We start from the raw sequence: 27,005 nt of genomic DNA on the forward strand, positions 1-27,005 counted from the left end.
TCACATTCTCTTTTAAGATTTACCCCTTATCTATAAATTTCTCTCAGTAAAAAAGAAAATTCATTTAAACATTGCCTATTTACATAAAGATGAGGTGCTCAGTGGCCCAGTCATGTCTGACTCTTTGCCACTCCATGGACTGCAGCCCACCAGGCTCGTCTGTCCATGAGACTTCCCAGGCAAGAATACTGAAGTGGGTTGCCATTGCCTTCTCCAGGGGACCTTCCCAACCCAGGGATGAAAGCTGCATCTTCTGCGCCTCCTGTACTGGCAGGTGAGTTATTTACACTGCACCACCTGGGAAGTGTGGAAGACTTGGGTTCAATCCTTTGGTCAGGAAGATCCCCTAGAGAAGGAAACAGAACCCACTCCAGTATTCTTGCCTGGGAAATCTCATAGACAGAGGAGTCTGGTGGGCTGCAGTCCATGGCGTAGCAAAGAGTTGGACACAACTGAGCAACTAAACAACAATTTATATAAAGAAACTGCTTCCTTTTCTCTGCCTTTTAAGATGCAAAGTAAGTTTGCTTTAATATCCAGTGTTTTTTTTTTTAATCCCTTACTCAGCAGAGAAAGCCCATTCAAACAAAAGGAAGAAACTGACATATTTTGGATTGACAGATGTCAAGGGACACTACCATCTAATTTCTGTGTTGATTAATTTGAAGGTAATTTTCTGGTAACCCAGGCTTCCAAAATGGTATTTTAAGTGGCATGTTGGTAAAAGAAAATTAATTTTTCTGTGTTAAACTTGCCAGCTTTTGAATTAATTGCATGAGTATAGCAATCAATTAATAAATTGTTAAGCAAACAAGGGAAAATCAGTCAATTAAAAATGACAAAATTGATTTCAAGGGTAGATAAACCAAAAAATTGTCCTAATCCTCATTTCTAAGTTTGGCTGTCCTGACTCTGTCCGACCTGCCTCCCACTTATTACACAGCATTCAAATTGTTGAAGCTTTATTATAATTTCTTATAAATAAATTACCACCTAAGCCGCCTTTGCTGCTTTAGTGGGATTAAGGAAATCAAATACAAACAGCAGTCCTCTGGTAGCTCAAGGAGAAGGTCACTGCTTTGGGGGAGTGTGCCACCCAGAGTACTCTGCGCAGGTGTTTTTGGAAGGAGAGCCCTGGCCACATAGACAAATGTTCTCTAAATACTTGCCCATCTTCTGCTAGGAGTAACCTCTATACATTGTCTTTCTCCTGGTAATAAACTCAGATGTATTCCAGAGATGGGACAAAGCGGGGATCAGCAGGACTGAGTGACAGTGTTTGCCTTCTTGGCTCATTAAATTTGAATCTTCTTAAACACAGTGCCTTCTGTACTTTCCTATATGTCACCAAACGTGGCCTGGGATACCTGGATTCAGTCTCCTGGCCTGGATTAGGAAATTTGTCCCCCTGCTTAAAAAGACAGATGCTTTGGAAGTGATACTTAAAGAAAATAGAAAGGACAGAATTTGTCTTGTGAAAGTATCTGTAGGCTTCATAGGCTTTATATCTTGGAGCACTTTTGTGGTTGTTCACCTGGCCCACTGTGCTTTTCTTTGGTCCTGACTCAATGGTGTGTTTTATCAGAATGTTCCCCCTTTGTCCTCTCAGATGTGGACTAGAAAAACCAGGGATTGGAGCAGGCATATCACTAATTCCTTCAGTTTCCAATAGCATTCATCATAAAGGATATGTGTAAAATTTCTAGAACTATTTATGTTTTAGCATGTAGAAGATTTCTGAATTCACTCTGAAAAAGCAACTAAAGACATACATCTAAACTTCTATGTCTTACTAAATCTTCTCTTGGATGTTGACAATGGCTCAATCTTAACAGAACGAAAACAAAACCCACCCCTCAAAATGCTTTGCCATCCACCAGTCCTTTCCACTCTGGTAAGTGGCACCATCTTCCATCCTGAGCAAAAGCTTAGGAGCATCCTTTGAGTCCACTCTTGATCTCAGACCCCATGTCTAATACATCAGCAAATTCCATCAACTCTACCTTCAAAATCCACAACCCGACTACTTCCCATCATTTCCTCCTGGACCCGCATCATCTCCCCCACTAGGACTTCTGTAGGAGCCTCCTATTTGGTCTTCCTGCCTGCACTCAGGCCCCCAGAGCAGCCACTGATAACAGCCAGAAACATTTCCCAGATCTTATCCCTCTCCTCCGTGGGTCCTTTTCATCACTATAACCCCTGATCCAAGAACAGTGCCCAGCAACAGATTCATCTCAGCAAAACTTTTGGGATGAATGAAATCATGGAGTTTGAATGCGGTACTTCAAATGCTGCAGGAGCATTTGGATGTTTGAGAAGCATTATCTGACCAGTTATAGACCAGGAGAAGAGTAAGACACTGCCCTTGAAGATGAGTCACTCATACATCTGCCAGCCCTCTGCTCACCTTATTCCTCCCTTTGCCATTGCTATGGAGCAGAGGATGTTGCGGGTGAGGAGGGTGGCGGTGGGGTTATGTCTGCCTAAACCAAGGCATGAATTTAAAAAAAAAAAAAAAATCAAGTGCTGATTCTGGTTCTTTTAAACAGTTGCATACTTACTTGGCAGTCACGATAGCACAAGTCACTCCTATAATCAAAAGAATCATTACTTGTTTTGCTAAAATCCCAAGGAAATAGCTCAAGATGTGATATTTCAGCACTAATGAGGTTGTGCCTGAAGAAGTGGGATTTTAATTGTGATGGATTTAGAGAATCCACTGCAAAACTGCAGGAGAACAGCATGCTCTTTCCAGTTCCAGGGAAAGTGCATTAATATCCCATGTTTTTGTTTTATTTAGTCTTGGCTGACTGTGTAGAGAATCACCTAAGGTAATGGCAGAGCTGGAGGGACTACATCAAATAGAACCCTATAAAGAAACTTTATTTTCTCCTCCCATGCTATGAAGGGAGGCTGTAGGACTGAGGAATATTTGTCTTGAGTTGCCTTACAAGCTACTAGATTGATTTCCTTTGCTCCTGACAGTTCTGATCCCAACACAACCTCTCTACCACCTTCGATCCTTCAAAGGTTGAAAGTCACCGCTTGAGAACCCTGGCTTGCTAAGCCTTTACACGGCGGGTGGAGGAAGGAGGTTTCTGCAGGATTTTACTTCATGCCGAAGACTGATGCGGGCTGGGTAGGATCGCTTCTGGTGCAAGTTTGCGTATGAGCAGTATTGCTGATTACTTCATTAGAACCCTGTGCGCTTCGAGAGCCATATGCTTTCAAGTTTCTTTAAATGGTATTAGGGAAAAATATCCTCCAGGCATTATTTTTAAAGGGGACTTCAAACGTTCCCCAAGAAGAAAAAGAAAAAAAAGAAAACTATAGCACGTTTGAACTCCAGGGGGTTGCAGGAGAAATCTTACTTAGCAAGACTGTGAAAATGGAGCCATCTTTTCAGTTTCAGGGTAAAATAAGTGTTGGTTACAATCAGGGATAAATTTGAAATGTGGATGGAGAAAGATGCAGAAAATCTCCAAATCCTTGAATCCTTACCATAAAATAGCAAAGAAGATGATGACTTGAGGAAGCAAAAAAAATTCTTTTAATAGTTCTCGTCCTACATTCGATGGTATAAAGAGAATGGAAGACTCTCCCTGTATCCTGCAGAGTGCAAAGGTCCACAGTTCTTCCCATTCCGCGCCATGTAGGAGACACTTCTAGAATAATTTTCCCCCGTGCTACATGTATCCAAACTTATATTTTAAAGACACGGAAAGCAAGGCTACAGGTAGGGGTAAAGCTGTTCATTTTGAGTTTCGCTGCAGAGCTCTGCTCCAGAGGTCAAATCAAAGAGACTCTTCTCGAAGTTTTAACCCTCCTTCTCTAAACAGATTCGAACCTGATGTCATTTAATGCATTGATGCCTGGATTTCTTCGGCATCATAGTTGCATTATTACATATCAAAAGGACTCTTGAGAAATTCCCTCGAATTGATAATTCTAATTTCTTATGTATAACTATTCTGTATTCACTCAGAGGACAGCTGCATTGTATGCTAAACCATGAATCGGAGAAATTGGTCCCTTTGTATGTAGGTTTGTATTAAATTGAGATGCTCTCTTTTTTCCCCTGTTTGTTCCCACACTTGAGTTCCTGGTGTCAGTTTGTATTTGGCTTCTCGAGCATATTAAAGTTTTTCTAGTGCTTATGATGTTCTTGCCAAGAGCACACTTGCAGCAATCTGCACCAGAACAGTCTTTGTGCCAATTACTTCAAAAAGTATTCTTTAAAATGAAAAGAGGGAGGGGGATTTTTTTTTTCAGGGAATTTTTCAGGTTATAGTGTGGTGGTTTCAATTTTAATTTTTTAGTCAGTCTTCCTGAAATGGTGACTGATCAGCTCCGGGCTGTGTGCGTCTTTGGGTTGTTTTCTCTTTTTTTTAAAAAGCCTTTCTACAAAATGGAAGTTCTGGTAAAGACGTACGCTTAACAGGGATAATCAGTAGGATGGAGGAAACTGCTGATACCACACCCTCATCTATTTAAACAGCTCTGGAAAGGAAACTGCTAGAAGCTTGTTAAAGAGTTTCCAAATGTGTGACTGTAAATGACTATCTCTAATCATGGCTGAATAAACCAAACGCAGCAAATGAGCTGGTGACACGCACAAAAGTCATATGAGCATTCTGAACTGCATATGCTGAATGGATAATAACCCATGTCAGTGCCACGGGGTCCTTTGAAGGTTAAAATCCGAAGTTTTCATCAAGTTATTTATATAGAGATAGACACATATTTGGAAAAACAAAAGAGGAAAAGTGGGCAGAACGTTCCCCCAGAAATGCACTGCTGAACAGGAGAGGGGCCCTGGGTGAGAGACAAGGGGCTTCTCTTTTCTTCCTGTGTCTGCCCCTCACTGGCTGTGCATCCTTGGGCAAGACATTTCACCTCACTGAGCCTCAGTCTCCATGACTGTAAGGTGGGCGGATGCACGAGGTAGTCTGCAAGGCACTCCCCTAGCCCCAGCGCACTGTCTCTCTGGGGGGCCACACAAAGAAGGTTTGGCAGGGAGTGGATTCATTCACTCCACAAAGCAAGACGTTTTGAGAGGCCTGTCATTCCTAGAAATTGCTCTCATTAAGGATGAGATATAGGGCTGAATGAAGCAGCCTTATAAAATATCAGCTATAGCAGACGGAGGGCAGGTTGAGAAACATTTCAGAAAATGTCCTTTCCTAATCAATGCCTAACACGTAACATCCAGGCCTCACGAAGAATGGAACCAAGATAATACAGATGGGAAGTTATAGAGGTTTAGGGCTTTGATGATGGCTCAAAGCTTCATGTTTAAACATGCCAGATTGAACAGACACCACAGCAAGGAAGGGTCTCAGACCCCATGTAGTTAAGCCCACTCGCTTTCCCAGTGAGGAAACTGACACAGAGAAAGGAGCACCTCGCTGCAAACACAGAACTGAACACTGCCTGAGTGTGCCAATAAAAGTGAGGCACCTTGGCTCCTACTGGGCATTCTTTGTTTCTTGCACCTATTTGGGTCTAAAGTGCCTAGCTTAAGAGAATTCCTTGTTCTTGCATTTCTGAAGAGTTCATGTTACCTACAACAGCCTCCTAGGAAGGGATCACTTTTAAGTTTGATCTGTAAGGAGTTTCATGTCTAAATTTGGGGAATGTCCAGACTTTCATTGTTCCACTGTATTTAGGACCCCTCTGTTTGCATTCAGTTTTTTGTTTTTTTTTTAATTATCAGAAATTCAAGTCCTTGTGTGTGTGTGTTTTCCCTTTAAGAGGAAAGGCTGCTTTAAAAAAAATGTTTCAGCTCCTGAGACAGCAGAGTTGCCCTTCCACAAGGACCAGTCTACCCATCCACGTAGATAATTGTCTTTAATTCTGTATCCTCTGCCACTGAGGAAGAGGGGAGGAGCTAACTCCCATATCTTGGAGCTCTTCCTCTGAAGGCTTTTTTGTCTTAACAAAATGTAACCATTTACTCTGCAGCCCTTCAGGCCAGGTGGAGGGGACAGAGTGCTAAGTCGCTTCAGACGCGTCACGTCCGAATCTGTGCAACCCTAAGGAGTGTAGCCCGCCAGGCTTCTCTATCCATGGGATTTTCCAGGCAAGAATATTGGAGGGGGCTGCCGTGCCCTCCTCCAGGGCATCTCCCCTACCCAGAGACTGGATGCCTCTCATGTCTCCTGCATCGGCAGGCTGGCTCTTTACCACCAGTGCCACCTGGGAAGCCCGGGGACAGAGAAGAGCTGCCTTGACCTTTCTCAGGAGAGCAGAGAGCTCTCTAGAGCTACTATCTTCACACAGGCACTCAGCAAGGTCCACAGCTGTCTCTGGCCGTTTGTCACAGATTAGAGCGAGTATAAATTCCGTTAGCCAACAGAAGCAAAGGTGTGCGAGACTAACTTAGAACAAGACGTGTCACTAAACTCAAGAAATTGATGCAAAACATGCCTTCCACAAAGATGAATGGAGCAAGAACAGAAAACAGAGAATATCTGAATTATCTGTTTCCTAATAGGAGCTCCTGAGTGCTCAAGAAAAGAAAGAGTATGATACAGTGTTTCCACAGCGCCTATAGGTGAAGGATCACTTGGCATAAGACTAATTCTGAGTCTCTTTTTTTTTTTTCTCTTTAATGCTGTTGGAAATACAATTGCAGTCAGTTACACTGAGGAGCACCGCCTCTCTACCCTCAAGTCAGCGACATTAAGCCATAGGGGCCTCCAGGGGCCGTGAGGGGCAATATCCCTCCTCCACGTCAAGTGACAGCAGACTAAAAATTCTGCCCTCCACAGAGGTAGTGTTCCTCTGTCCTTCTCTAGGAGACTTTAATAAAGTAACTGAATGAAATGAAATTTGATCAGATGTGTGTAGTTCAGCCTTCTTGCTTTGCCCCTTAACAATTTATAAAGGTGTTTCTACCCATGGTCCTGTTTGATTAAATGATATTTGAAGTGTTCCACTCTCTGAGAAAATGTGGTTTATAGCCTTGGCATACATTTACATAATCTCGTTAAGGAAATCTCTTCAGCTTAGTTAAACTATCCCAATTTAAAAAAAAAAAAAAAATCGTATCTCTGGTAGAAGAAAGACTGTTTTCTCCGAAAGGAATAGGAAACAAATATGGAGTCTGACCACATTTTGAGACTCTAAGGCTCTAATTGTAGTTACATTTTTTATGTTATATATTTGAAGCTTGTTAACAGAGATGGATGAGAAGTAATTGCTGTGTTTGGAGGATACAGTCATGTAAGAAAAGAATGCTGTGGCTAATGTTTTTTAAATGTGGATTTTAAAAATAATTTTTTATGTGTTGCCTTGGAAAATGTTTATACATTAAAAAAAAAAAAAAAACTGAAGGTGATAAATTACCACCAATCTCTCAAGCTCCCCACTGGAGCCATCAAATTAAGGGTTAACCTCCCAGGATTCCCCTGAATTAATCAGGAGCTAAGCCAGGGGCAGGCTGGGCTAGGGAGAAGGGACCGGCAGAGCTCCACCTCTCCGGAGACGCGTGGGGTACAATACAGCAGCCCACAAGTAAAGGAGCCTTGGCAGAGCTCCCAGCGCCTCCCTCAGGCAGCCCTGTGCACAGAAAACACGCCCCAATCCCACATCAGCCCAGGGTTTCTGCTTATCAAGAGCTGATCCTCCGCTTCCAGGGAACCAAGACAAGGGGTTGTGTTTACAGAGTAGGGGGTTTTTTGGCCCTGATTTAACCGTACATGTACATCTTTCTTTGCTCATTTAGGAAGCAGTCTGTGATAAGCCACTGGGTCATCTTCCTAAGATGTCTAGATCCGTTCAGCTCTAGAAAAAGATGATGCTGCAGCTAGACAGACCCAAGAGTGGTAGTTTAGTCACTAAGTCATGTCCCAACTCTTGCGACCCCAGAGACTATGGCCCGCCAGGCCCCTCTGTCCATGGGATCCTCTAGGCAAGATTACTTAAGTGCGTTGCCATTTCCTTCTCCAGGGGATTTTCCCAGCCCAGGGATTGAACCCAGGTCTCCTGCACTGCAGGCAGATTCTTTACTGGCTGAGCCACCAGGGAAGCCCCACTTTGTGACCCAATGGCCTACCCTTAAAACAAAACTGAAAGGGTGGCTATGCTAACCACTGGCATAAAAGCCCTTGGAATGCTGGATGGCATGGAGATTTCCAGGTTCTTTTCCAGCTTGAAAGAATCCAGAGTTTGGGGCACAGGACCTTGGAATCCCTATTATTTGTGTGTGTTATTTTTTTAATTGGAGTATAATTGCTTTACAATGTCATGTTAATTTCTGCTGTACAACAAGGTGGACCAGCCGTGTATGTGCATATATCCTCTCCCTCCCACATGCCACAGGTTCCCACTAGCTATCTGTTTTACACATGGTAGTATATTTGTGTCAAACCTAATCTCCCAGTTATCCCACCCTCCCCACCTTCATGTACATGTCTGTTCTGTACACCTGCATCTGTATTCCTGCCCTGGATCTAGCTCGCCAAGTGATTCTTGTACATGCTCAGATTTAAAAACCACTAACCCTAGAGGGTTTAGGGTTTTAAATAAATCCCTGATGTCAGCATTAGGTGTTGTGGGCTTTCCAATTAAAGTGCAAAATATGTTTCCCCCGTGTGCTTGGCTCATTTAGTTATTTGTGTATAGGACAGAGGAAGTTGACTTCAGCTGCAAGGGGAAGAATGCCCCCTTCCTCATGTTTATGCATCATGAGTCGTTGCTTTCAGGACCTTAAGATCTCAGTGAAAACAGAGAAATTATCCCCTAGCTTGCTTCCTTCCTCTGCCTACCAGAGTCAGGAATGCCCTTACCTACAGCTCTAGGTTTGTCCACTTCTGCATCCCACCCTCAGTGAATCTTTTCAGCCATCAGACCAAGCATCAACTGGTTGTGCTCAAATTACATTCCCCTTCCCGCTCATCTCTTTAACAGTCAAACCAAACGGAGTCCCTGGGAATTCACACTTTCTCATTGTTGTCCTTCTACCTGAGAGAACTGCTGGGGTTCCTCTTCCTTAACTTTGCCCTGAATACTTCCCTTGTACCCAGCCTCCCCTCCTTTCTTCTCCACCACCAGAGCTGCCCTTAAGTTGAGCCCATCTAAAACTCTCTCCAGTTCTTGCTAGTCCTCTAGCCTTAAGTGCTAAATCCTACCCAAGCCTGAAGAGCCCTGCTCTTAAGGAAATTCTTAGGGACAAACTTTCAGAAAGCTTCCTGCCAGTCACGTGGTTCCTGAATTGATCAGCACCTCTAAACCTAGTTGATGATGACATTCCACGTCCACCTCTCCTCTGCTGCATCTCCTTTGGCCCTGGAAGAGGCGTGCATCTTTACCTGCTCCCTGCCAAGACCCAATTTCCCCCTGGACCTCTCCCCTCACCCTCAATCTCACCTCTGCCTTGAGAAGTCAGCTTGTCCCTCTTCTGTCCTTTCTTATCCCCCATTGCTTAAGTTTCATTGTGAATTATGATGAACATTCCTAGAAGCCAGTCAGTTTCTAGAAATAAGATCTGAGATGCTGGAAAGGGAAGGGAACTAACACTGCTTGCTGTTCTCCTGCCCCTCACAAAGCCCAAAGGCACTTCCTTCAGCTGCGAGCCCTCTTCTCCTCAGTGTCTGCCTCTATGGACAAGTTCCTGGTCTCAGATGAATTGGTTTTGTTTTTCAGGCCTTGTGCAAAGACTTAGGTTTCAGGAGTCAGAGAGACAGGGACAGAGAGACCTGTTAGGGTAGTTTCTCCATCCGATGATAATGCTCTAAATTCAGGAAATCCCACTCCCTAAAAATTTGCATGAAGTAATTTACATGAGGTTGATATTCTCCTGCTGGTTTAGATTAAGTTGTTAGGCTGTAGGCTAGATGTTTAGATTCAGAAGACCCAGCTAAGCCCTTATCTTTCAGCAGGTTGTGGGCCACCAGAGCCCCCATCACTTAAAAATAATTAGCTAACTCTCCCACCCGAGCTAGTGATTTGATGATCTGTATGCTGAACCAGACCTTTACAGGGGAATAAAAGAAAAAAGACCAGAGTGCCAGAAGGAAGCTTAATTTTTAAGGTAAATTTGGATTCCTTTAAAGGACAAGTAAAAAAAAAAAATCTCTGAAGCTGCTCTAAACCTAGGGAATCATAGTTTTTTTTCCTGCCTGCAGCTTCTTGGTTCCTCCCTGTGCCTAGCCTTATTCTGTACTTTACATTATATGTGGAAAATAATGCACATAATACTTAGCACTTCCTTTCGATAAAGAAAATGTTTCATAGGACTAGTAGTGAGATTTATTCCTAAAAGAATGGAGAATAGCTTCCAGATGTATTTTCCCGTCACGGACTTTCTTTCCTTAAGTATTGACAGAGGGGAGGTTTTATCAAGGTCTTCGTGATGGGCTTGTTTATAATGAGAAGATATTAGTGGAGCGCATCTAAGTGTTTATCACCAACAGATGACAGAAAGGAGCATATGGCAGGAAGAGAAATATATATTTGTCCAAGAATCATGGCTTGTTAACACTCCCACATTCGTCCTAAACTCCGTGATCATGTACTCTCTACACGGCGCACACTCACTTCTTGTGTCCAAGAAGAAAACTAAAAGTCAGACGCTGATTTCTTCAATGTGGAACTGTCAAATGATGCTAATTTGGACCCTTTTATCAAAGATGGTGGGATTTCCACTCAGAAATCCTGTGCTTACTGAGCCACTGTTGCTGGTGTCTGGGCAGTGCTGTGTAAGGGGTTTAGAAAAATATGGGCTTTAGCATTTTTGCACAGCTCTTTATGATAAAACAAGAACAATGAAAGGAAATGTGAGAACTGAGCTCTTACATAAAATTGAGCTCGGGGTCCAAGAATCTTTTCACTCAGAAATCTCTTTTGAAGAATGTCTGTAGATTAAAGACCAGACCGAGACAAACCTGTAGGACACAGAGGCAATTTTTACCTGGCGTTGGCCAACACCAAAGCACCGTTCCAACTCGGATACGACCCCTAAACCTCTAGTGATTAATTCTTGTAAACTCTGCATTGATTAGCTTGCAGCTGTCCTTGGAAGCTCCTGCCCTCACCATGGAGCTGTCAGGGGAGTGGCAGGTAGGGTAACAGCACAGTGACAGCCCCTCTACTGAGCAGTAGGTCATAGATTTCTCCAGAACTTAGGCAGAACCCTAGGTATCAGCACCTGACTCTTACCTTCCCTTTTATATCTGAGGAAACGCTGCCCTGCTCAAGCTAGAAGACGTGCCCAAAGTCACCAGAACCAGAACTGAGATCAATTGTTCTGTTTCCCAATTCAATGTTATTTCTAAGCCACAGTATTCCTTTCACTTTAAAATGACTATTTTTATGGTTTCACGGTTCTTGAAATCATATTAGTATTTAGGTTTATCTACTTACTTGTATACAAGATCATTTCTCATTCACCTGCTTAATGGTACAAAAAAGCCATCCCATTCTTTGGGATGTTACCACGGGGCCTGGTGACCATGTGGCAAGCTTGGCATTTATGTCAGAATGGAATTGTGGGTGGAGAAAAAGGGGGCTTAGAGTTTTCAGAAATGGTCACCTTTTAAGCAAAAGTAATCATTATAGAGTACAAGAAATTCAATTTAGAGAAGTTAAGTTGCTTTAGGCTTCAGATACTCAAAGGGCTGGCATGGTGGAGGGATGCCTTTGGTGTTCTCTTATCTGTTTTCTCTGTTGGTAATTCCATTGAATTGCTTGGTTTTAAGTACCACCTCCAGTCAAAAAAGAAAAAAAAAAAAACCAAAGTGAAGCACAAACCAACCAACCAACCAAGTCTTCAACCATACCTTCATCTCTCATCTCGTAAGCACTCAACCCCTTTTTCCAACAATCAAAGGACACCTTCCCCAGCATCTCCCCAGGCTGCTCAAATACTTAGTGTCCACAGGGAAATCTTTTTCATCGCTTTGCCAGCAATTCCTGCATTCCCAGTCACCATTTAGTCTACCATCATATTCTATGACACAGGCTCAAAATCACCATGCTTCTCCCCAGGTCCCATTGCCAACTTCTACTGCTTGTACCTAGTATTTGCCCCATCTCCGTCTCTTCTCCTAACCCTCGTTGGAATGCTCCTGGCTCCCTGGGTGTCTCCAATAGGTTATCTTTTGTATTTGTTTCTATTGTACTTTATATTCCAGCCCTTTTCTCTATCTGGAACACCTTTTCCCATTCTATGATTATATCTTATGGCAGTTTTAATTTAGTGCCAGTTTCATGTAGCCTTCCAGATCCATTCAGTCAAAACTATTTTCTGCCTATCCTGACATCCCAAAGATTTCATTCTATACCTTTCCTTTGGTGCACTTTTTATTTAAGAAGATAGTTTTTTTGTTTTTTGTTTTTGTTTTTTGTTTTTTTTTTTGAGCATATACTGTGTATCAGGCATATACCCAGGCATTTTGTATACATTTCTACTTAATCCTCTCAGCAGCCCTATATCCCAGAGGTCCATATTTTACTGGTGTTGGATACAGCTTGGACATGGGGACTCCACTCCCTGGATGATTTCAATGTGTAGTAAGGTTGAGAACCACTGGTAGAAGTCCAAACGCTTTAGCCAGACACTATCCTGTAGTAGATTTCACCTTTGATGTTCTAAAAAACAAATGTTGGACCCCAGCCCAGTCCTACCTAATTAGAATCTCTGGGGCAGGGAGCCTCGGAATCCATGCTTTAACAACACTGCACAGGAGATTCTGTCATATAACCAGAATGGAGAAACCACTTGAGCAGACCCTGTGTCATCTCCCAGTCTTAATATATTAAGAGTAATTGTTTGTGTCCTCTCACTGTGTAGTCTGTAAACTCTTGAGAACTGGTTTACATTTGATCCACCTTGGTCTTCTCTCTGGTACCTATCAGGACTCCTTGCATACGTTTTAGAAACTAAAAAACCAAAAGAGTGCCCTTTGATGACCTCATTAAGAAAACGAAAGACATCTTTACAGAGTACTTATTCTCTGTACTACATTTTTAATCCCTAATATGCTGACCTGGAAAGTAAGCAAGTCATTTCAATTCCCTGAGCATCACAGTTGCATGGCTACGCAGTGCCAGAGCTAGGATATGAACCCAGATCTTCTGATAATACTTTTTATCCAGCCTCAGGCCTTCAAAGCAGCTACAAAGTAAAACAAACAAACAAACTGTTTGGATACATGTTCTCTGCCATGTTTCTAAAATCTGAACATAACTTCTCACAATGGGAGGGAAAAAAAAACCCAATTGTTGGCCTTATGAAATGGATTTGGGGGAAATACCATAATTTAAACCCCCAAATTAATTACAGGACCTAACATATCTTTTCTTCTCTTCAACCTCACTCTCCCCCACCCCCAGATGTGCATACACTCAGACAAACACATTCTGATGTTCTATGACATTTCTTGACAACTGCTTTGTTTATTGCATTGGCGATTTTCTTAGGTTTCTTTTCCCTTCTTAGTTTGTATAGTTTCTCAGACTTTTCAAATAATTTGGGCTTCTGCCATATATGAAATCATTTCAAAGGTTCATATACAGTTTAGTTAAGGCAGTAAATTGGCATCTGGTATAAACTTCTGATGTTTTGGTTCAATATGAATATGCACTTAAAACGTATAAAAGCATAACAAAGTTGAAATGACGCTCAAACACAACCTGCTGCTGACAAGTACCCAGTCGTGTCCAGCTCTTTGCAACACCATGGACTGCAGCCCACCAGGCTCCTCCATCCATGGGATTTCCCAGGCAAGAATACTGGAGTCGGTTGCCATTTCCTTCTCCAGGGGCAAACACAACCTAGAAACATGGATTCTAGGCTCTCTTTGCCATTTCCAAGCCCGATGATTCTGGTTAGGGGAGGAATGTTACAGAGCCACTTTCCTCACTTAAAAAATGAAAAGGAGAATGACCTAAAATAGACTCTCCCAATTTTTCTCCCAAATACAAAATGGCATGATCCTTATTATTTATTTGGCCTGTGGTCAAGATCAAATGTATAATCAGTCCTTACCCTTATTATTTTTAAGGGCAAACAGAACTATAATGAACATTTTTATACTTCTTTACAATTTAGAAAGTGTTTACAGCTGCCTCCTTTGGCTTTCATGACATAACTACAGAATAGTCATTATTATCCCCATTTCACAGAAAAGAAAGAGATGCAGTGAGGTAGAGCGGCTTTCCCCAGGAGAACAAAATCAGGAGATGGCAAATCTAGGTCCCTGGCCAGCCCAAATTTTGACCCCTTTCAACAGCTCAGCAGCCTTGGGCAAAGCTGGAGGAGATCAGAGGCTGGTGGCTCTGACACGCACACAGCTCCCCAGTAGCCTGCCTGGCTTCCTCAAATGTCTGCTACCCCAGATGCCTTTAAATTGCTTTGGAAGAGAATGCCAAATGGGGATTTATTTAACATATCATTTCTGGGTGTGAGTTTTCCTGAGCATTTATAGATCTGTGTTTTTCCAAGAAGCTGAGTGTTCCTGATAAAACAAGACAGATAATGATAAATGAGCATCTATGTAAACCTAGCTGGGAGGAGGACCAGGGACTGTTAACACCCCTCCTGTGAAGCTAATCCCATTTCTTTTAGCTATTTCTTTATTAGTTAATGAGGCCTTGCAAAAATATGTGTCTGTGATGATGTTTTAGCATCCTTGCCTCTAGGAACATTTTCAAATATTCATAAAGTAGCTCGTCTGACCAAAGCTGAAAGCAAAGGTGCATTAAGCATGAATTTAGTCAACTTCAATGCGGGTGGTCAAAAAGCTGCTCCTAAAATAACCTAAATAATCCTCCTCGTTGGTTTCCAGATCCACAGCTCTGGGCTCAAACATGAAGGAGGAAAGGGAAGAGGTATCATTTAGAACAGCCAGGACTCTGAAGGGCGGCCCCATAAGCTTTGATCCTGCTTCCTGACTGACAGCAGTGTGGCTTTGCTTTTGGAAAACTGAATAACTTAAAAACACAATGAAAAAGGAATTACCAGCCAAGCCCCTAGGAAGGAGAGCAGATGCTAGTTCTTATGGCTCCGGGGAGGTCAGAGACGCACTTCCCACTTCAGTTTCTTCCGACAAGGAGGGAAAAGGAGACTCTCAAAAGGTGTCTCTGGTGCTCAGGGGTGCATTTGGAGCGGCAAACCAAACACAGAAACTCGACCAGCTACAAAACTGAGCTCCAAGGTACAGGGAATGGTGGCAACTACTTCTACAGCCTGGTTTGGAGGGTACCCCACGCTGTCACAGGGCGCGAGGAACCCAACTAGGCTACACACACACATATACACACGTGCCTTCTGTCACCCAGAAGCAGCGCTACACAAATCCTCATTCTTTCCATCTTTCTATGATTTCATTTTCCCAAAACATTATTTAAGGAAACTCACATTGTGACTCATCTCCTACGTTCAATTCATAAACAAAGGAATTTTTTCTAAAGATGGCTTTATAAAAACATATCATTGAAAATAATGTGAAGATGATGAACCAACTTTGTTTAGATCTGGGTGGGTGGCCAGGACTATCCATGGCATAGTTTGGCTAAGAAACCAAAAATCCCTCCGGTTTCTGAGCAAGTACTTCGGACTGTCACCAAAATGGTGCAAGCCTTCCTGATCTACTGTGGTAAGAGCTCAAGGAACAAATCATACGCTGAGGTCCCCTGACCTTTGATCTGAGAGGGCATTGTGATAAAGCATGGTGTTACATGTACAGGTAACTCAGCACTGCCTAACATGGAAAGTATGCTCAAAAGGACACATTCATGGTCATTGTCACTGAATCTCTTAATCACTAGTCTTTGGCTTTTTTGAGAATGAAGGAAAGCTCTGAGCCACACCTCTGAAAAGAGACATCCATGGAATCCTGTTCAGTAGAAATATGGAGAAGGACAGATATCGTCCACTAGTAAGGGATGAAAATGCAAACATTTCTTTTTGCAGCTCAGGGCTCACTTTGTCCTTTTATCTGGTTGTGAACTTCCTCTAAACCTGAAAAAAAAAAAAAAAAGTCTTGAAAAATAGTAACAGCACAGTAATAGTGCTGCCCCGAGAAATGCTCAGAGTATAAGACTATTTCTCTTTTGTCTCTTGCCTTGAGGACACTGAGGGCACTTTGACAGCCCTTATGATTACACCAGATTCAAGCTAACATTCGTTATCCAGACGCGATTCTGCATTTCTCAAAAGAAGTACTGTTACAGCCCGGATGTAAATTTGACTGTGTCCTGTACTTAATGTTCTATTCCAGGTGATTCACATAACGGGCCGGCTACGACTGAGGGTGTCACTGTCCCACGGGAGGACCGTCCCCAGCCAAATCATGGGTCTCGTGGTTGTGGCTCATGCCCTGCCTCCCCCTACGATCAATGAAGTCAGAATTGACTGCCATATGTTCGTCACTCGAGTAAATATGGACCTCAATATCATTTACTGTGAAAATAGGTACTTCATTTTTGTTTTCATTTGCCCTGTTGTATGTTGCACATTGGTAAGGGCCGGTGTTTTCAGCAGTCTGAAGGATTTTACTCTCCCAATGAGGCTCATTATAAATCCTGATCTTATTTTTAATGGCTGCTTGGACTGACACCAACCATGCTTTTTATTTGAAATTTACATCACTGCCCTGATTTACATTAGGGACAACAATGGGATGAATTAGGATACCCAGGCATCCATATGCTGTAACTGAGACCCATTCTGGCTGAGAACCCGAGGAGAGAGCAGGACTGAGACATTCTTGGCAAATCAGTGCAGCGAGAGCTATCTCCTAATGCCTCAGCCAGACCCCCTTCCTGACTACTGCAAGGGCCCAGCCCTATGATGGGCAGTGTTCACACAGGCATTGAGTACCTTCTCCTAGTCAGCTCAGGTTGCTAGGACAAACCCCATAGACTGGGTGGCTCAAACAACAGACATTTCTCACAGTTCTGGAGGCCGAGAAGTCTAAGATCAAGGTGCAGGCTGACGAGGTTCCTTTGGTGGCAGGCGGGGGTGGGGGGTGGGGGTGCAGGGTGGGGTGTGTTTCTGGCTTCTTGCTATGTTCTCATATATGGGAGGGCAAGCTCTGATCTTTCTCCATCTTATAAGGACACTAATCCCATCATGGGGGCTCCACCTTTCTGACCTCATTTAAAACTAATTACTCTCAAAGATCCCACCTCCAAATACTATCCCAAGGTAGGAGTGGGGGAGGGTAAGGACTTCAATAGACAAATTTACGAAGTACACAAAGCATGTAGAGAACAAATAAGAATTTGAGATTCCCCAGAGGAAAAAAAGACAGAAAAGAAATTTGCAGAACTCTTCAATAACACTTCTTAAGCCCGAGGATTTCACTTGGATAGATTAAAGAAAGATGACCCATCATACAAGTAACTTGGCAGTCCTTTCTCAACACTGAGCTTTTACAAAAGGACTTTGTAGCCTCTGGTTAAGCAGTTCACTGTTTCATTAGGCACAAAGCAAAGGACAAGGAGATGGGACAGTGCCCCTTCAGACCTTTCACCTAGAAGTCACCAGTATATCATCAGACTGATGTGAGGAAGAGAGAATCCTGGGGCAGGGGGAGGGGGTGGGGGGAGGTGCTCACGTGTGGCTGTGGGAAGGAAGCTTGGCAGTGTTCATCATTCTTGGGGACAGGACGGGGGGTGATGGGAACAAAAGAACAGGATGGTCAAGTGGTTTAGGAAAGTGATCTCTCTCCCGGGCCCAGACATGAAGAAGACAGGCAGTGCCCATATCCAGTCCACTGGGAAGCGCTAAAGATGTTGGGATCAAACTAGAAATGTCTTCCCTTCCTGGTCAGGCTTTGATTCAGAGGAAAGGATTCACTGGGCAAAGATAACCCACTCAAGCTTTAGGGTGTTCAGGCAGGGAGAAGATATCATAAGCCTGTCACTATTATCTAATGAGTAGTTCAATCTATTTGTCAAGTTTTGAGAGTATTTATTAAAATTCTTATCACCATGACTATATACCTACCTGGCTATGTCCAAGGCATTCTTCAATGGCCACAGAGAATCAGGAAGATGAGTTCACCAGAATGAGTAGCTAGAGTTGGCCAGGAATAATAGAGAGCACTAACATTTATTGAACACCTCCTACACCCTCGGTGGCGTGTGAAGCACATTGAAAGTGCTGTCTCATTGAAGCTTCAGGACAGTCTGAGAGGCTGGTGTTGCCCATGCCCACCAGTGCCAGGCAGTGCCAGCTTAGAGAGAGAGGGTAAGTGTCTTGACTGAGGCCAAGACTTGAACTCTATCTGTCAGACTCAAACACCCTACCTCTGCAGACCTCCCTGCATTCCCTGTCTCTAATTTCTCCTCAGAAGTCAGGTTAAATGGTAAAGAAGCGGTCCAAATAACCACCGTGGGGATCTTTCATATGTGTGCACCCATGAAAGAGAATATACAGCCCATAAAGCAGTCTCTTCTGTTTTAAAATGTAGAACATTGGATACCCAGGGAGGCGGTAGACAGTCAAAGGATGAACTATGGCTTTGCGTCTTTGAAAACAAATGTCAGTTCCCTTGATTGAGAGTTCTACCAGCACCACTCAGCACCAGATTAAAAAAAAAAGAAAATGAAGCCTCATCTCACTTACCTAGCTCCCAGAAATCCTTAAGCCATCACTTAATTCTCAGGCCTGTGGTCACAGGTTGATTAATTCTTTTGATGCACTCCATGGACTTGGGTGCCTGATGGTGTCACTCTAGTAATTGAGATCACTTTCTATGGCCCACTTCATGTATCTTTCCTCCCATTAAAACATGTCTTTTTTTCCACAACCCCTTATTAGCCAGTATAATACAGCATTATTTCCCTACTGAAGATGACAGTAATTATTTAAAAGGACCCCTGTTAGAAGTAATTGCATATTTAATCTGAGAGAGCAGCATATCTTGTGTACCGGGCACCATGCTATATTCACATCATTTCATTCATTAGTACCCTCACCAGCCTCTGAAGTTGTTTCACAGATGAGGAAACTGGGTCTTGGAGTACAGTTGTCATCGGGATTTTGATCCTGATATACAGGTTGTCAGACTGGTCGAGGGTTTTGTACACATAGATGAAGAGGTCTTTGAACACAGAGCTCATCACATTCACCTTGATAATAGGCTCTGGGAGTACACAGAAGTGTTTCCATTGTTTTGAAGGATTTCATTCAAATAAAAAGTAAACTAAAGAACTATCTTCCCTAAAGAACCAGGTGCCTTTCCCCAGGGTTCATTGTTTACTTAGGGAATTGCTAACTAGAAAACAGGGGCCTCTCCTGGACTCTCCTCAGAATCCCGGGACAGCCCTGGGCAAAGCCAACCTCTGATGCTTTCAGAGGATCCAGCAAATTCCAGAAACACCATGGAGGGAATGAAGGCCTTTAATGACATCCTTATTCACTCGTTTGCAGAAAGGGGGTGTGAACTGTGCTTGGAAAGCAACTAATGGTTTTAGGAAAACACCAGCTGATCTGTTTTATACCAGAAAACCAAGGACTCCTGAGAAAACACTCCAAGAATTCTATTTTGGCCAAAGATATGACTTAAATTGCTAGACACTGAGAAATTCACTCGCTGGGTAGGATATTTTCATTATATCCCATATTATCCTGGTTTGGTTTGGTTTCTTATTTCCTTGCCTTTGGGGGTCAGATTTCATTCCCCCTGCAGCGCTCTCACGGGTTTCTTCAAGGTGTCATAGCTAAAGATTCACTTAATATTTGATAAGTCATAAAACATAAAAAGCACAGGGGCAGTAAAGAGAATCAATTAAACGAGATAAATTCTCTCTGGGACAGACCAAAATGAACCTGAACTTGGACAGGGAGGAAGAGAAGCAGCGTTTAGGCACGTTTGTGTAAACCAGGCAGATCCCCCCACCCCGCCCAATGTGTTTTCCAATTTTTGCTCTATTTTTCTGTGCTCCTGCCTGAGGACACTGGCGTCTGGACAATCAATGACAGAGGCTTACACACACATACAGTCGCGCACAAGCCCAGCAGAGCTGCCGAAATGGTTTAAAAGTTTCCGTGTGGAATCCACCACAAAGTCCCAGTTAAAAGGGCCAGGAGTGAGAGCTGAGCTCTCAAATGACTCAGACAAAAAAAGATAATACCCCCAGGCATCTGTATGTTTCAGCATTTAAATTATATCCCTTGAAATGCCAATTTGGATTTTGTGCCAAGAAGCAGTCGAAGCCTTTTTTCATGGAAATACCCAATAGAAAACCAATCTGTTTAAATGAAAGGTGTCTCTAATCATTTGGTATAAACATAACATGTTTTTATTTTATTATGTAACCTTGAATTATCTTAGCCTCTAATGAGGATCTCGTATTGTTACTGATTCTCAATAATTTCATGGAATTATGTTGTCTAAATGCATATTCTGATACTAAAGAAAAAAAGAAAAACCTAGCTAATTATTTCAACACAACTGCTTGATCCAGCGCAGTTCCGGCTTCAGGAAAGGATTGTTACATGTTAAGGAAAATTAATTTTATCTAAAAGGGGTTTTCCCTCAATGCCAAGTCCTCACAGGTACTCTGGTACAAGGAAAATTGTCAATAGATCTGTTTCTAAGTCATTGAACTATTTGTATATTTCCCCTGCTTCTGATTTCTAGCCTGTGTTCTTCTCTTTGTAGGATTAGTGATTATATGGATCTGACCCCCGTAGACATTGTAGGGAAGAGATGCTACCACTTCATCCACGCCGAAGATGTCGAGGGCATCAGGCACAGTCACTTGGACTGTAAGTACCTCCAGTGCGCGGGGACAGCCCAGCTGGGGTCCTCTCTCCTGGATGCTTTTTTTTTTTTTTGGTTTCCATGCCAATTTCTCCTTTCACATCTCCTGCACATTGAGATGACTGTCAGTGCACAGTGAGAAAAAGTGAGACATAAATCACTTCAACTTGTATTGGAATTAGATTGAAAGCTGGATCTCGGGGCCCGGAGAAATTGCTGGATCTGTAGGTGCTCACCCAGGATTTCGTGGTCTCCGGCATGCTCTCTCTCATGATGTGATGGGGGGACCTTTGTCTTAAGTGCCTTCTCAACCCTTTCATTTTCTAGAGCTACTTCTACTATGAAATTTGTGGTCTCCGTTTCAAAATAAATGTGGGAAAAGACAAGTTCAGCTAGGCCAGAGCCTCATAAAAATTCCTACTTGACTAGCCACAGACCTGGGATGGGGAGGAGGAGGGGAGGGGCAGAGTGTGAATACTGCAGCTCTCAAAGGCACTGACTTTTCACTGTATTTCTACAAAGAGGGTTATTTAGAGAAGCGGGTATCTCCATGTCCCGACTCCTGGAAGAGCAAAAGTCATCTCAGCTCTTTGAGTCTGGTTCCCGGCTCCTGACCAGCAGGCTCACCTCCAAGGCACATTTTGTGGGCGTTTAAGCAAAGCCAGGCCAGCAGAGCTCTGCTGGGTCCACACGGTGACTCACACGCCAGCATCCTCATGCACTTTTCCATCATCAGACTTCAAGGGGCTGTTTTCACTGTGAGTGTAAGGGGTCTCAAGTCCCATCGGGAGGCACTGTGGCCCTCTTAGGAAGAAGCTCTTTTTTCCAATGAGAGGTCCTTTTTATGACCATTCCGTAGACTCTTCCTAGAAGATGAGGGCTAAACCCAGTTCTGAACTCTGGTTTTAAATGCATGCAAGGGGACACAAATGAGATGGTTCAGCTTGAAACAGAAGCTTTTATGTAGTAAGGTCAGCCAGGTGGCCTCTGTGTTAATGTTGTCTTCCCTTTCTGGCCATGGTTGAGGACAGCTGTTTGAGCTCTCTCCTGCCCTTTGCAGTTGTTGACTCGTTTCAAACTGAGATCTTCAGAAGCATGATGGAGAGACAGTAAGCTAGCCGGAGTCTCAGAGTGTGAGCGTCTCGTACTGTGTGTTGAACCCTGCATTAGCAGCACTGACATGGGAGCGAGGTCAGTGTCAAGTCCTGTATGTGCTGTGTCTCTGGGAAAAGGCTGTCTGCAAGGCAGCTCTGGCAGATTCTACTCCCAACCCTGAGTGCGTGCCTTGGTATGGCTCCCCAGGGATTTAGGGAGCGCACTTGTTGCTGAGAACAAATGGGTGTCGGGTATCACAGGAGCAGATGGTTCTTCAATTAATTGAGGGAAAAAAATGATGCTGTTTCCTGAAAAGAAACATCGGGTTCTTTGTAGCTGGGAATTCAGAGAAAATGGAGAAAAATCAGGACCTTTGGAGGAAGCTGTGAGTATATTTTGTGATGCAGATATGCCAGAGATTCAGACTTTTAAAATGAATGCATGTTTGTGAGACACAGTCATAGACCATGTGCGTGTATGTGGAGTTGGGGGGTTGGTGCTTTTCCATTCTGGACTCTTAATCGAGGTCTAAATTCAGAAGCCTGATGCTGACAAAAAAGAACTTTGTCATCCTCCGTTATTATTTGGAAAACGTCATGCTATCTCTCTGGGATTTGATTTACAGCTTGAAGAAATACAATTCCTCAGGAACAGTGAGCCAGGGTAGTTCATTTCTTCCCATAAAGCAAAGGTCTCCAACAAATACATTTGAAGCCATCCTTTCCGATCTACTTTTATCTCATTTTCAGTACCTGGAATAATTTGAGAGTGCTGAAAATAAACAACTCCGTCCACCATTCAGTATTGTGCTAGTATCCTAATTTTCCTGGTATCTTGCCAACTAATAAACATAGAAGGTATGCTTTCAAATTCTGTGATTTTTTTTTCATTACTTGATATTGACATACTGGCTATTGCTTTATGATTTCGTCTGCTAACAATGATTGAGTTCAGTCTTTCAACTCTTATACACATGACTTCTAATTTTAAGTTCTTTTAATAACCTTAAACGCATGAAAAACAAATAGAATGAGCTGATAATTCAGCACAGTAAAATACACTTCACATATTTAGCTATCACGCTGTGGAATAACTCCACAATGTCAAGTAGCACACAATTAGTAAAACTGTAGGGGGAGGAAAAAGGAGTGTTTTGATCCTGAAGAATTTTGATCCTAATCAGATTGAAATTTCAGCGTTCTTGTAGTGCTTAATATCTTCAATCACACACACACACAAATCAAACTGATGCCAGTGTCAGGTTTTGCCTTCTGTGACTGAAATAAAATGCTAAAATATACAAATGCATCTCGCTTTGTACAATAAACATTAACATCATTATAAAGTAAGATTGAGTCTAAAACTGTGTGATGGAATGTCTGATGTTTACCTAATTCTCAAACCAAAGCCAGCCCAGTAACAAAATGACAGAGCATGTAATAAGTCTTGGTTGTGTAAACATTGGAAGAAAAGGCAAAAAGCCAACACAGCATCTTGCTTGTCCAGAGCCCTAGGCTATTACTGAACGATGCCTCAACTGTGCCTTCTTGGCAGGAGAAGGTCATGGTGACATGGAATCAGCTCAAGAATAAGATAGAATTCTAAAACAAAGGGATGGTTTAAAAATAAACCACATTAACTATTTAGTTTTTCCTCCTAGAGCTATTGGCACAATTCCTAGCTCTGTCCATGAAAGGCAGGTTGTAGTCATCTGATCTTACTTCTGATATTTTGAGATCTGTCTTATGCTCCAGTTTATGGATAAAACTTAAAAAAAAAAAAAAAAGACTTGACAGCCTTTGATAACTCAAAATGCTATCTTTATCACTCGGATCTATTTTCCTAGCATAGGCAACTGTAAATCTATGGATGAGCTTGTTTCTAGAATATGAAAAGTGAAAGGAAATCTTGGCTGCACCAGGATTCGACAACTCTGATCAAGTGAACCAAAAAACTTTCGACCATTTACTCTGCCACTAGGTTCACGAGACACGTGAGCGTTCACTGGGTTCCAACATAAATAATCACTAAGAATCACATTATATACACCAACACAGTGGGTTAGTGAAATGACAAAACCAAGGGAGTTTAGGTCCTCTTCCGTCACACTGTGCCAAAGACCTGTGTGATATTATGCCACCTCACTGGAGTCACTGAACCAAGCTCCATTGATTCTTCAGGCCAAATGGAGCAAATCAACATTTTAAAGTTTGAACTTTAAATCATCCATGTTAGCAATGATTTGAGCCCCTTTGCTTATCACCCTGAAGCTTTCCAGGGTTCCAAGGTGGCGTTAGTGGTGAAGAACCCGCCTGCCAATGCAGGAGATATGAGACGCAGGTTCTATCCCTTGATTGGGAAGATCGCCTCAAGAAGGGCATGGCAACCTACTCCAATATTCTTGCCTAGAGAATCCCCATGGACCGGAGAGCCTGGTAGGCTGCGGTCCTTAGTGTCATGTCACCCTGGAGTCACACACTCCCCTTACCTATAGGAATGGCTCCACCCTCCCCTGCTGTGCCTCTGCCTACAGTCCAGTAAACGGAAGGGCAAACCATGAGTGCTATCCAGAGAAACATGCCTCATGTTGTGCTTTCGTCCCTGTCTACAGAAGATGCTCCTTTTGCCTTGAGATATCCTTAGGGTTCTTCCTGGCTCACATCAGCAACGACTCTCTAAAACTCTCTAAAACCTGAGGGGAAATCTTCCTTTCTCTTCATTACGATGTGTCCCAGCAGCAAGGCTCAAGGCTCTGCAGCAGTGGAGCTTTAGGGGAGGAAAAAGGAGCTGAAAACTATAGAAGTGGCATCAGTTTTCCCTTCCTAGAACTGGGCCCAGGATGAGAAAACTCTGGCAGAGTTATTTTGGAAAGAGAGGAGGACTTCCAGCTTGTCTATGAGATCATTAAAGTTAAAAAGCACCACCTACCCAATGCATTGGGGAGGTGTTTAAAAAAATACAGTAGCCTGTTTCTTTCTTAATTACAAAATTCTATACTTCCTAACAAAACGAATACACAGCTACCTGGCATAATGCATTCCATGCTGTTTTGCATCAATAACCCCTACACTTCCCTCCTGAAGGCGTCTCATCGCCAAATGCAAGCCGACTGCTTAATGCAGGACTAATTAGTATACCCCCTTCCAGTCTGCAGGCCCTCCATTGTAATTCCTTCCCAGCTCATTTTTTTCCACAACCGAGCATCAATCAAAGTAAGTGCCCTGCCTGCCTAGGAAACACAAGATGCCCTCCATGCATTTGTCATCTGCCACACAAACAAAGGGGGAATTGAATTGTTGATTTGGGTATGCAGCCATCGCCTGCAGTAGAGGAAGGCTCAAGTGAAGGAAGGAGGGAAGGTGTAGAGTTTGCTGGGTGGGCCACGTGCAGATGGCACAGGGGATGTATTTTCTGATCTTAGATTTTTCCAAGGCTGGGTCTTCAGGGATTTAGCTGCCACCTGATGACTGGCTGGACTTCCCCCCCGCCCCTACCCAAAGCAAATGAGTTTTTTCCTCTTCTTCCATATGAATATGAAAATTCACATGAAAGGAAATGCACGTAATAGCTGGCATGTCTGCCTTTTTTCAGAAGCCAAGTCAGCCTAGCCTGTCCATTAACTAAAAAGATTGTCACACGGAGACAAAATTAAGTCAGGCTTTTATGCAGGAGCGAATTAGTATTATTACTTTACACTTTTTTTTTTTTTTTTTTTTTTTTGGCAAGTGCTGATTTGGGTTTTTAAGTCCAAGGTCAGGCACACAGAGGGAACAGAGACCAGCAAGGGCCTACCTACCAGCTGGGTGTCCCTGCCCCATCGCATTCTAGAAATGCCAAATTTCAGGCCAAACCTGAGGTTTGCTGAGTCCAAATATGCAGTTAACAACGAATCCCTAGCTGACTCACATTCATGTAAAAGTTTGAGAAGTACTGACCTCACTGGTATTTAGGAGGCATTGTTTTACATGGAGTAAAATACAGATTGACTAGTGATCTTAAGGAGTTCATTTATCCCCCCTCCAAGAGATGAATTTTATTAATAGTAGTAAAAATGTGAATAGTCAAATAGCTCTGAGGGCATCTCAATCAGTGTTCAAATGAAACAAGCGTGATAACTCGATTAAGAGTTCAACTTCTTTACAAGCATATGAAGTTTTGAGTATCAGTGGAGAAAGTTAATAGGGTAGAGAGAGTAGTAACTGTCAACTTGTAAGCAAAAGTCAGTTTTTTCCCCAGGTGAATATTTGTCTAGGTACTTGATGTGTGAATAGGACAGTCGTATTTTCCCTATCCAAGGTCATCTAACATTTGTGAGTATTTACTGCAAAGTTTTGCTATAAAATTCCAAAAATGACTAAGATATGGGTCTTCACCTTCAAGAAGCTTACTTATTAGTAGAAAAGACAGCATGAAAACAGCCCAATTTGAAAGGGTGGCATAAAGAGAAGACAGTTACATTATGGTGTATAAACAAAACACAGGAGCCCCAGAGGTGGGGGCAACCAGAGGATGAGATGTTCCAGAGGAAGCACATTCTCCCCAGACGCTGAACGGTGGTGGCGAGAAGCCAAGAAGGCAGGAGATAGGGCAGGGCTGGGGGTGGGGGAAGGGTAGGTGGTAAGGGCATCCCAGGCTTCAGAGAGCACATGAGAGGACACAAAATATAACACGTGATCTTTTCTCTCTACCAAGAGGAAGTCAGCTCTTCGATTTCACTGATACCTTCTAATACAATTCTAACATGGATTCCCGGGGTTTTCCTTATTACTATTTCAATTAGCAGCTGTTTTTTTATTATCATAAAAAGAAACACCTGATACTTGAGAGAAATGAGCCCATTGCTGTTGTAAGGCATTATCCCAAAAAAAAAAAACAACTTCTAAATCATCCATTTTAACCAAACTCAATTACCCTAAATAAAACCAATTCCATTACTTCTTACAAAATAAAGGACAAGATGACATTGTATTTTTTAAATTACTTTGCTTGAAATATAGATTTAATGACACCCTGCATATCTCCAAAAAAACCCTCAAACTTTTCGATTAAAACACAAATGAGCAACATAGGACTTAATTTGTGTATGTGTTGAGCATACAAGGTTTTCCCATTAATATAGGGTTGATTAAGGACCAGGTGATTTGAACCTCTTTGTGAACGCCCATCCCCTCTCTGGCCTCCTTG

At 42.8% G+C, this 27,005-nt stretch overlaps 1 protein-coding gene across 1 annotated transcript in view; it reads left to right on the forward strand.

The window, feature by feature from the left end:
• NPAS3 (neuronal PAS domain protein 3) overlaps window positions 1-27,005 on the forward strand; it is a 963,361-nt gene that overhangs the window by 920,434 nt on the left and 15,922 nt on the right. Inside the window, exons 8-9 of the mRNA XM_052659608.1 lie at window positions 16,230-16,423; window positions 20,625-20,731. Of these exons, the coding sequence (XP_052515568.1) occupies window positions 16,230-16,423; window positions 20,625-20,731 (301 nt within the window). The remainder of the gene's footprint in view (window positions 1-16,229; window positions 16,424-20,624; window positions 20,732-27,005) is intronic.

The sequence above is a fragment of the Budorcas taxicolor genome, chromosome 21 (genome assembly GCF_023091745.1).
Source record: "Budorcas taxicolor isolate Tak-1 chromosome 21, Takin1.1, whole genome shotgun sequence".
NCBI classification, from domain to species: Eukaryota; Metazoa; Chordata; class Mammalia; order Artiodactyla; family Bovidae; genus Budorcas; species Budorcas taxicolor.